Source organism: Papaver somniferum, unplaced genomic scaffold (assembly GCF_003573695.1).
Source record: "Papaver somniferum cultivar HN1 unplaced genomic scaffold, ASM357369v1 unplaced-scaffold_128, whole genome shotgun sequence".
Lineage (NCBI taxonomy): Eukaryota > Viridiplantae > Streptophyta > Magnoliopsida > Ranunculales > Papaveraceae > Papaver > Papaver somniferum.
Genome location: NW_020621936.1, coordinates 3,594,306 through 3,606,469, shown reverse-complemented (window position 1 = coordinate 3,606,469; position 12,164 = coordinate 3,594,306). Strand labels below are relative to the sequence as shown.

Sequence of the window (12,164 nt, the reverse complement as noted above, 5' to 3'; positions counted from 1 at the left end):
CTGAAACAGAACTAACACCACAACCTGCACCACCGCCATCGCCGTCACAACCACCACCTCCGACAACATTTCCACCACCACCAATAACATCTCCACAAACACCAGCATCTCCGCCGCCAACTCTAACGACAGCAACTCATTTCTTCACCTACCACAACCATCACCGCCGTCACCACCACCACCAGAAACACCACCGTCATTCACAATTTTGTGTGCGAAAATTTAATTCCGATGATAATGAATCCCAACATAACCACAATAGAACCACCTCTTCCATCAACCATCAGAGACACAATAACACCACCTCCGTTGTCATCACAACCAGATTTTAAAACTGCTTTTCCAGATTTATGAATTTCATGAAATTTGGATGATAATTAACGTAATTAAGCAAATTGATCCTCAATTTCCATTAAACAACAATAAACACAAAGATTTACCAGTTCAAACTTCTTAAAAATTTCCATTAATCGATCTGAGAATCCGGAGGAAGATTAGAGAAAGGGGTATATCCGAAATTGATTTTTTGTCGATAACGATTTGGTGATGAGGCGGTGTTGTAGATGGATATAGAGAAAGTGTGAGAAATATTGAAAGTGGTGGTGAATGGTGATGTTTAGGGAGATACAGTCTGCATTCTGTGTAAATTAGTCACGAGGGCGGAGACACAGATACAAAAGCGAACTTCCCTAAGAGATGAACATTTTTGCTTGCAGAAAAGCACTTTGCTGGCTCCAAACATCAATTTTGTTACATACATATAACGTGGGTCACGGATACAACATATATTTGGCCGTTGGATATAATATGCTTCCACATCTCACGTCAGCTTCCTGCGTCTACGTGGTTAAGCTTTCACTACCACGTGTCATGATTCACAACATTTTGAAAGAAGCTTAAATTTTAAAAGAAAAAAATGTTTAAAATGACCAAAATGATCAATATTGAGTCGGTCATCTCGCCGGATGGCTCTACAATCCTAATTTATTTGAATAATTACTCTTTCTTGATGACCATTTGAGGGTACGACTTTGATAAGGTTCATTTCCTCGTAGCCTCCCCCGTGCAAACGGTCTGATCAAAAGTTTTCTTTTACAGTCCTAGTTGTAGTGGTGTATCGTTTTTTTCGGTCGGCCCTCCTCACCGTGGCAACGGTGTCCTAGTTATTAAGAAATGATCAATTCAAAGATAATTTGAGTTAAATGAAATTGATAATTTGAATGACATCTTTTGCCAAATAAAATAGAGTTTAAGAAAGAATCAATTCAAAGATTTTTGGGCTCCCAGTGTTTACTAGTCAATCAATTTGAATTAAGAATTAATGCAAAATTAAGAGAGAACTCTCGAGAGAACTTTCTCTTTCCTCTAAATCGCTGAATGACTCAGTGCAAATCGTTGTAACTCATGCTCTGCAAATCTTAAAATTCTTCTCTATCTTTGCAATTACTCTTTACGATTCCATTCATAACTGTTTATTATCATTAGTAGACATCATAGATTAACGTGGTTGCCATTTTATTCTCTGTATAGGTCCTGATTCAGTGCAGAAGAGTTGCTGGGAATTGGAGCGATTTTGCCTTGTTTCTATGCAATTAAATTATTCCGCTGCCATGGATTCACTATTGGTTCTCCTGATGCACGCGTTGATTACTTTATTACTGTTTGATTATGGTGTATTGATCACGGTTTTAATAGTTGTCAGTTTGGGCCTTCAACCAAAATTGTTTAGGGTTACGAGTTATTATAGCTGCCGCCCAATTAAAGAGAGGACATTCTTTAATGACTGTAAGAAACCTTTCAACAGGTGTTTAACATTCACAGAGTGGAAGAGAGTCAACGGATTTTCTATATGGTTTCTCCTCCTCGTTATCTTCTCCACAAGTTTATTCTGCTCTGCTGTTGTCTTTACTATGGACTCTCAGCTTGTGCAAGTTCAAAACAAAATGGCTTCTACATCGATAGCAGACAGATTGAGAGCATTGAAAGAACCAATTATCTCAGCAGAAGATTTACGTCAAGGAGCAATACAGTTCAAACACTGGTTTCTGGGAAAAGTTTATTCAGATAAAGCCTTCTCAGTTAGTGACTTGGACAAAGAGCTTAAGATTATGTGGCCGAAAGTAAAGATATTTACATAAAAAAAGAAGAAGATGAATCTTTTCTAGTAAAGTTCCAAACACAAGATGAATATGATGTCGTTCTAAAGTTAAGGCCTTGGTTTCTAGATGGGGATTTGTTTGTTCTTGTTCCATGGAATCCTGAAATACCAAAAAGTCTAGTGGATCTGACAAAGCAGCTATTCTGGTTAAGGCTTTATAACATGCATCCGGGTTTTGCAACTGTTAACATTGTGTATGGTTTAGCTACAGCAATGGGAGAAGTAAAAGAATTGGACCCGCCTGATTGTGTTCTTCCTAAAAGAAAGATACAGAGAGTCTCAGTTGTGATTGATGTTCGTAATCCACTTCGTAGAGGTTTTTGGGTGACGAATGCTGCTGGTAAGGAAGCGTGGATTAGGTTGTATTATGAAAAATAACCTTTTAATCTCTGTGATTTTTGTTACACCATAGATCATAATGAAGCAGACTGTTCTACAATTGCGGCGTATCTTCTTCAACAGCAGAGGGGTCATCTTCCTCTACTTCTATCTATGATCCTCCATCTTGGACAAACCCAGATGTGAGAAAGACTAAAGCTGCAAAACAACGAGCACTGGAGGCTAAAGGGATAAATAATGAGGACCAAAGTACAAATTTGGATCAGCAGATTGTGGTGACTGAATCTGATTGCATGCATGGAATCCAGCAGAATCCAGTTCATTTTATTATGGAAGTTTCAAAGGACTCAGTAAATCTAAAAGAACAACATAAAGACAAAATGGTCAGAGACATTCCTCTCTCGTTTATTCCCTCTGAGACTGAAGATGGAGGTAATGCTCAAGGTATGTTACAGACACATTCATTAGAAAATTTGCATGATTCAGTGGTCCAAAGACAGGAAAAAAGAATCAGAATTGAAGAAGGTGGTCCTAGCAATTTCAATGTCATGCAGCATAATAATGCTAATAATCTAGAAAGCGGAGACCTTTTAGGTAATATGTCTGAGACATATGTGGAGAATCAACTGAGAGAATTTGATATGTCAATGGGTCAAAAAAGTGGTTGCGGGTCGAATATGGAGCTTCTTAAAGCTTATATGGCTCTAGGTGCTTTTGATTTTACTATGGATGACCTTAATGCTTCTATTTTAGACCCAGATGCATCTAACTTAGATCAAGCTTTTAAGGATCCACTGAAGGAACTCATGCATCATGTGGAGGACAACCTAGCAAGTTTCAATCACAATGCATCATGTGGAGGACAACTTAGATCAAACTTAGATGCATCTAATTTAGATGGGTCTGGATATGAATGTATGAGTCTTAATGATCATACACCATCCACTAATTCTCACACTTCCTTCCATGACACATTATCTGAGCAAAACCAATCCAAGAGACACAAAGCAACTTCTTCCAGCACTGATGCACAAGTACTTATACATTATCCTTATATTCATTACAACTATATTGTGCTTTCATATTATACTTTCGATCTACATATTCAGTTTTCAATTTTCTTTCATTTTAAATTGCATCATTATTATTTACACATCATCATGAAGATTTTATCATGGAATGTACAAGGACTAGCTTCCAAAGAAACGAGAGATTTCCTAGCTTACATCATCCAACAAAATAATCCTGACATTGTCTTCCTAATGGAAACTAAGGTCTCTGAAGCTAGAGCTAAAGTGTTAATGCAATCCTACTGCTATCCTAATATATTTTTTGTAAGCTCCATAGGACTATCTGGTGGATTAGTGTTGATGTGGAAAGATGGATTTCCCTGTGATTTCGTAAGTAGTAATAATAACATGATTCATCTTTTAGTCACTTCAGATGCATCTAAGCAAGAATGGCTTCTTTACTGTGTTTATGGATCAACTCATTATGAGATGAAACAACATCAGTGGGAGTTTATTAGAGAGTTGGGTGATAATGTTTATCAACCATGGGTGATTATAGGAGATTTGAACATTCATCTGAATAAGCAACATGCTTCAACTAGTACTAATTCCTTGGATAATTGGGTGTGTAATGTTGTAGACAGTGTGAGATTAATGAACATGGGCTATGTGGGTACAAAACATACTTGGTCTAACAAAACTAATGGAAAAGGATACAAAAGAGCAAGGATAGATTATGCTCTACACAACTCAAGTTGGGTCAGAGATTATCCTAACTCAAAAGTTTTGCATCTTCCATTTTTAGGGTCTGACCATTGTCCTTTATTATTAATAACTGATAGTTTTGTGCCAAGACAAAGTAAAAGTTGGAAGTTTTTTAGATGTTGGTTACAAGATTCCACATGTGCTGATTTAATCTTAAACACGTGGAATTCTACACCAACAAACATGGATCTCAATACTAAGTTAGGAACAATGAGAAGGCAATTATCAAAATGGAATAAACAACATTTTGGTTCATTCTAATGTTCAGCACTTACTTGCTTCTCTTTCTCAGCTACAAGCAAAACCGTTTAGTGATACTATTTCGGAAGAAATAAGTGATACTATTCGAGAACTTGAGTACTGGAAAAGGATTGAAGCAGATTTTTGGAATCAAAAATCAAGAGATCATTGGGTCCAAGATATGGATAATAACACGCGTTATTTTCATACTAGAGCAAATAGAAGAAGGGCACGGAACCACATTACTGCTTTGAAAGATGGCAATGGATACTGGTGTTACTCTATGGAAAGCCTTGAGAAGCTTCTTACATCACATTTTCAATCTATAGCAACTTCTACCAATCCAGAATTCCAGCATGACTCTTTTGATTTAATTAGGCCAATAATTACAACTGAGGAAAACCAATCCTTGATCTATGTTCCATCAACGGATGAAATTTATGAAGCTTTAAATACTATACCTAGTTGGAATGCCCCGGGGCCTGATGGGTTCCCTGCCGGATTCTTTCAGACTCAATGGTCTATAGTTGGCAAGGATAATATTCATTTAGTGCAACAATTTTTCCTCATTAAATATCTACCACCTCATCTTAACCAAACCACTACATGTTTGATACCTAAAACCCATCACCCTTCAACTCCAAGTGATTACAGGCCAATTGGGCTTTGTAATATAACCTATAAAATAATCTCTAAGTTACTAGTACTTAGAATGAAACCACTAATGGATAAGATCATCTCCCCTACTCAGGCAACTTTTGTTCCTAAAAGATATATAAATGACAATATTGTTGTGGCTCATGAATTGATTCACTCAATGAAGAAGTCACAGAAAAAGCAAGGTCTAGTAGCCCTCAAGCTAGACATCTCAAAGGCATTTGATCGAATTGAATGACCTTTTGTTGATAGGATGTTAGCTTCTTTGGGTTTCTGTGAAGAATAGAGGATAATAGTACAACAATGTATTTCAACTACATCTATCTCAGTCCGACTCAATGATAATCTGTGTAATCCCTATATACCTACTAGAGGACTTCGACAGGGTGATCCACTGTCCCCATATTTATTCATAATATCCATGAAATACTTCACAAGATCCCTAATGCATGCTGAGTCTATAGGCTTAATAAAAGGTATTCAAGCAACTAATAAATCCATAGCTATTAATCATATGCTTTTTGCGGATGACTGTATGCTATTCTTCCATGCCTCTGATAAAGGAATTCAACACATAAAAGAGATCCTTCACAAGTTCAGTCTGTTGTCAGGAGAAATCATCAACTTCACTAAATCATCAACATTTATTGCAGGAGATATAACCCCTGAACACAAACAAGGAATCTTAAATAGTCTGGGAGTTAAACAATTGATAAATGCAGAAAAATATCTGGGTCTTCCCATTCTTTTGGAGAAGTCTAAAACTAAATATTTTGATTCAGTAAAAGACTCTTATGAGCACAGACTTCAAGGCTGGTGTTCTAAAACATTAAATTTGGCGGCAAGAACTACACTTATACGATCAGTATTAGATGCTATGACAGCTCATTATATGAGTAATTTCAGACTACCAAAGACTCTTATTACTAAACTTGAATTAATTCATAGGAAGTTTTGGTGGGGCCGTAAAAAAAAATAGGGGTTATAATCCAATTGCTTGGAATTCACTCTGCTTACCGAAGGAAGAATGAGGGTTAGCCTTTAGGAATCTAGAGTTATATAACAAATCTCTTATGATCAAGTTAGCATGGAGACTGTGTACCGAAGAGGATAAGCCTTGGACTCGATTCATGAAGGCAAAGTACTCTCCTTTTTGTAGCTTTCTTCATCTTCAACAAAATCATAATAATAGCTCTTGGATCTGGAAAGGCTTAGAGGAGGGTCTCATTTATGTAAGACAATTCCATAGGTGGGATGTGAGATGTGGTACAAAAACCTTGGTGTGGTATGATAAATGGGTGAGAGGGTTACATACACCCCCCCTTCATAAATCAAACTTCTTAAAACCTATTCGAATAGTTTATGTATCAGATCTAATGCTACAAGAGCCAAGAAGATGGAATGACCAACTAATACCTAGAGTTTTCCCAGAGGAAACAGCAGAACTAATACTTAAGATGCCACTAGTTCAGCAAGGTACAGACAAATTAATATGGGAACTGAGTAGAACAGGTGAGTTCACTGTCAAGTCAACCTATAAAGAATTACTAAGACAATCAAGAAACTTGAATGCTCAAAGAAGCTCTGGAATTCCTACCCAAGTATGGAAAAGCTTATGGAAAACAAAGGTTCCGCACAAGATTAAAATATTTATTTGGAAGTGCTTAAGAGATATTGTGCTGACAAAAGATAAATTACATAGGGTAAACCACAATGTAAACCCAATATGCTCCAGATGCTCTCAACATGCAGAAACCATAGATCATCTCCTACTTCATTGCGATTACTCAAGATCAGTATGGTTCAGAATAGATGTTAATATTTCTAGCTTACAACACAACAGTATTCCCTTTAAAGGTTGTCTAAGCTCTTGCTTACTCAAAGCAGACAGTAAAGACTCCACTTGGACTTCCATGATCATGATAACTGCCTGGTTCATCTGGAAAAATAGATGTCTCACAGAGTTTGAAAATAAAATATCAAACTTGCAGTCGACAATTCACTCTATAAAGTATATGGTTAATCAGTGTACAACATAGAAGTTACCTAATAAAGAGCCAATGGTGGTATGCTGGTCTCCACTAGTGGGTGATATTATTAAAATTAATATGGATGCATCACTGGATAGCAATAACTCTCATATTATATTGGCATTGGTTTAATCATGCGCAATTCTATAAGAAACTGTGAAGGCATCAGAGGGAGGATCGTTAATGGAGGAATAAATCCAGAGCAGGCCGAGTGTCTAGCCTTTAAAGAAGCAATCAACTGGGCTAGAGAAGCAAAGCTGACAAAGGTGGTGTTTGAAGGTGACTGTGTCAATCTAATCAACTCTGTGAAGTCTGTCAAATCTTCAGTCCACTGGACGAATGACAGCATTGTATATGAAATAAGGCAGCTTTTATCTTGTTTTTTTTTGGACAGATGTGATGTTATATATGTTATCGGTAAGATTTCTGCTTAAGATATTTTCTAGCTTCTAGGTGCGTGCACTCTATGCGTGCTTTTGGAATGGAAGTACATGGTAACCAATGTAGTTAATCTCGGCCTACCGCCGATAATATCGGTTTCGGTGTTTCACCGAGATGCCGATATTTCCGGTATTGGTCGATATTTCGCCGGTATTGGCCGATATATCATGTCTTGGTACTCAACCGATATTCACCGAAATTCGATATTGACTACATTGATGGTAACCAAGCATGGGAGCTGAAAGCAGAAAATAGGACTCGTCTATTTCAAGTCAGACAGGAATCCTAGTTGCTCTTTTGGACGAGCCAGGCTAGCCAAAAGATGATCCGCTTAGTCATTCAAGTCAGGCAGCAAAATACCCCCTTGCCAGTGTTTGTTCGCGTCCCTTCCTATAGTAACTCTCATGGCGCTTGGAGCATCCACGTTTATTATTTACTTGCTACGGGAGCCAAACATTTGTTTTCATAGTCGAAAGAGTAGAATTCTTAAACTAAGAGAATGATTTCCACCTAGCAGCTAAAGGTTCAGCCTCATTTCGTGACAAACATCTCTAAGAAGTTTCCACAAATCTCATGCAGATGTTAATGGTAAATATAATGTGGTCGAAAAATGAAGGATTTACTTGCAATAGTGGAAGCATCTATATAATATTTATTGCCATGAAACATTTGGTGCGTTCTATGGTACAACTGATGAAACATATAGAAACTGGGCAATCAGCAGCCAGAAAAGTAAAAACAAAACAAAACAACAATAAGTCTAGAATCGTACTTTTCAATGTTAGGAGAAATTCGCTATATGTACGCATTTTCATTTAGTCATCACTGCCAGAGACTGGTATCACCAAAGGATAGGATTACAAAGAACAAATTTTAACCAAAACTACTAGCAAGAAAAAGAAGAAAAAATGACTTTCAGTCACAGGAACTCATTCAGATTGAAGAATCAGTAAGAAGAAGATCGGCATGCCAAACCAAAGATCATATACTTCTATCTGGATTTTAAGTTTTGGAATTTTAAAACTATGGGTTCTCTTTCACCTATTTTCACTGCTGGGAATTTATCTATATCTTACTTTAACTTGGCTTAATCATGGTGATGATTTACTGCAAGTACTAGGTAATCTGTAGGTTACATGAAACAATTCCAGTTTGGAGCAATTAAGTCCTCATATAAACAGTTTCTTTCCTGAAGATACACCAACCTTATTAAACAGTAGATCAGTTCTAATTTTCATCGATTAGAAACAAAACCAGAAGAAAAAATTATCGAAAGTATCAGTTCTAATTTTCATTGATTAGAAACAAAACCAGAAGAAAATCTGAATTTGTACCTCTTAGTTCTAGGTGAAAACCCATCTTCCCATCCATAAATGATAAAAAGATATAGAGACGGACGAAACAAGGCTTAATATATTCATGCATAGTCAACCAAAGAAATGTTCATACACAATCAACGAAAGACAATATAGCTAAACAATGGTACATAAAATTGGAAAATGGAATTTAACCCACAACCATAATTTTACTGAACATTGGGGCTCACTGGCTCAACGTCAAATCTAACATTAGAAAAATTCAAATGAAAAGTAATTCAAGATCATGTTATTCAGTTTGCTAAAAGACGTCTTCACTAGTTCTTTCATGAGATTTGCAAACCTTACAGATTTTCTACAAAGTTCATCAAAAGCTTACAGGTGGTGTAGAGAACTTCTTGAAACCTATTTCTTCTTCGAAGGGTCCCCAGTGATCATCTCCAAATCAGCTTTACAGCTGTCTCTCAAATCTTTTAACGTGAGAAGACTTGATTGCTGCCAAACAGAAATTAAATCAAGCTCCCGTCATAAATTTAAGATAATTTGAATACCATAAACAAAAGAAAAAAATTGTGCTCACTGAAACACGTGTAAGAAAACAAACAAAGATTAAGTTGCATACGAGATGGGTGCTTTCACGAACAAGGATATCCTCTGTGTGAAGGAAAAGGGATCTCCACCGATCCATTAGTTCAAATTCTAATTTCATTGACTTGTTGGAATTTCCTTGACAGTATTTAGCGAAATCAGCAGGAATGGAACTCTTTTCTACCAGAATTCGTACCTCTTTTCTGCTTTTCTTCAACGCTGATGGGAATAGTTAATAGAGTTTACCTTTAGTCGTTAACCAGGAATCATTCTCTCTAGAGTATACAAAACGTATAGAAACTGTACACTTCCAGAACACGTTATAAAAATCTTACCAGATATCCGACCTTTAGTGTCCTGGTAATGGAGATCCGACCAAATATGAGCAGCTGGTTGCAAATAAAGAGAAAGAAAGTCACTTCAGATTAGATATAAATTCAAAAAGCACATTTCACTATCAAAGAACTTCAGCCTCACTTCCAAATATGCAAATTCATGAATTGCATTTCATCAAGATAATGAGTGCACATATGATTCCAAATAAAACAAAAATATCAAGATACCTTTCAGGCAGAAGGAACAAGAGCAAGTTTTGAGCATCTCTAGACCAGTAGCACAGTTTGAACTACCACTACCATTAAAACCTGTGCATCTTTCTGGTTCGTAAAACTTAGAATTTGATGATTGAGAAGGCTCTAAGCCCACAGTTGAACTAGTCTTGTTTGAGGTCACATCATCGTCATCCATTCCCTTGTCATCATTTCCAACATCTGAAATGGTCAACTCTTCAGTATCAGGATCCAGATCAACAAAAGTTTTAACAGCTTCAGTATTACTTGCTTCTTTATCATCTTTGCATTTCCCATCAGTTACATTTAGTAGTGAATTCTCATCTTTCTTGCACTGTCCATCACCACCCATGTGCACTGAACTAGAATTAGCTTTAACAACTTCAGTATTGCTCACTTCTTTATCATCTTTGTGTTTCGCATCAGTTACATTTGGTAGTGAGTTCTCATCCTTACCGCAGTGTCCATCACCCATGACACTAGAGGTAGTTTCAACGACTTCAGTAATAATCATTTCTTTATCATCTTTGCATTTCTCATCAGTTTCATTTGGTGAAAAGTTCACATCCTTTTTGCATTGTCCATCGCACATGACACTAGAAGTAGTTTTAACAACTTCAACACCACTCATTTCTTTATCATCTTTGCATTTCCCATCAGTTACATTAAGCACGGAGTTCTCATCTTTTCCACACTGTGCATCGCCCGCGTGCATTGAAATACTAGTAGTAGTACCCGTTTCTGACAATTCTTGCCTCACTACTTCTCCCTTTTCAGAATGATGATCTTCCTTTGACATACTCGTAGGCTCCTTAACTTCATGAGATATCCTAGGTACTCCAGGCACTGCATTTGCTTGAGGAGACTTACCTACAGAAGCCGCATTGTCTGAACCACATAATTGTTTAGATTTAGACAACTGCAACAACTCATTCTTCTTGGTTCCCTCAACAACTTCAGATTTTGATTTTACCTCGACTGATTTGTCAAGCCCTTGACAAACCCTTTTATCAATCCCTAAATCCATGTTTTCCCTATTTTCTCCATACCCAATTCCACTTTTGCTATTCGAATTGACCAGCGAAGGAGTAAGCACTCGTTTCCCATGAACATTAGTAACATCAGACAAAGCACTAAGCCCTCTTTTCCCATTAACATTAGTGGCATCACATAAAGCAGAACGTTTTCTAATAGATCCATCAGATACACCTCCTTCTACCATTGCAGTTATCAAAATTCCCCAAATTCTATACTTTTTTGCAGGAAAAAAAAAACCCTAAATATCTTTTTTTACACTTTTTTCACTGTTCTAAAGAACACACCTTTTTACGCTACAAAAAATCGAAGAATAAAACCTGAACCACTCACAAAGAAATCGCAACAGATCGAATCAAAAACATAACAACAACAAGAATCAGTAAAACTGTAAATCTATGGTGAGGAACAAAAACCAAACCCTAATAAACGAAATAGAAGAAGAAAAAAGTAATATTTGCTGTAGATCTGGGAATAAGAAAAAATATAGGGTTTTAATTTGGCGTAACTAACCTCTTGAAGACTGAAGATGAATTTTCGAATTTTTGGTTAGCCGCGGATTCATAAAATGAAACCCTTATTCTTTTTTGTTTTCAGGAGGCGGGAGAGAGAGAAAGAAAATATTTCGGGACCACCCCCGTGATCTGAGTGTATTTTCTGAATTATTGGCGCCCGAATTTTTTTTTTTTTTTTTTTTAATGAACAAGAGCAAAATGCTCCCAGTTTCATATATTAATAGGAGTGTTCAGATCGAATACATCATAAGTGAAACACATGAACAGATACAAAATCTATGTATTTTAAAACACAACAAAAGTACTAAATTCATGTAATTCGTTGAGGAAATCGATGTCATTTGAGGGATGGTGTGAAGTTTCTGATTCCACCATTTGAATTGTTGTTCTTCATCAAGAACAAAGTTATCTTCTTCTTTAAGATTTGATGCTCCTACAGAGGAGTAATATGCGCTGTATATCGAAAACACGATCATATCTTGTAGTCATGAATCTTCACAG

The 12,164-nt window shown here is 36.7% G+C and overlaps 1 protein-coding gene across 2 annotated transcripts; it reads right to left on the bottom strand.

Annotated features, from left to right (window-relative positions):
* Positions 1 to 9,035: 9,035 nt before the first annotated feature.
* Positions 9,036 to 11,806, bottom strand: LOC113332005. Of its 2 annotated transcripts, XM_026578657.1 has the most exons (5): positions 11,662 to 11,792; positions 10,108 to 11,468; positions 9,880 to 9,933; positions 9,579 to 9,763; positions 9,036 to 9,451 (listed from the first exon to the last, which is right to left on the bottom strand). In XM_026578657.1, the coding sequence occupies exons 2-5, from the start codon at positions 11,333 to 11,335 to the stop codon at positions 9,362 to 9,364; spliced, it is 1,557 nt and encodes a 518-aa protein (XP_026434442.1). In that variant the 5' UTR covers positions 11,336 to 11,468; positions 11,662 to 11,792; the 3' UTR covers positions 9,036 to 9,361. The 2 variants fall into 2 exon arrangements, with proteins under 2 accessions (XP_026434442.1, XP_026434443.1); XM_026578658.1 differs by having other exon boundaries at positions 9,741 to 9,763; positions 10,108 to 11,806.
* Positions 11,807 to 12,164: the final 358 nt, after the last annotated feature.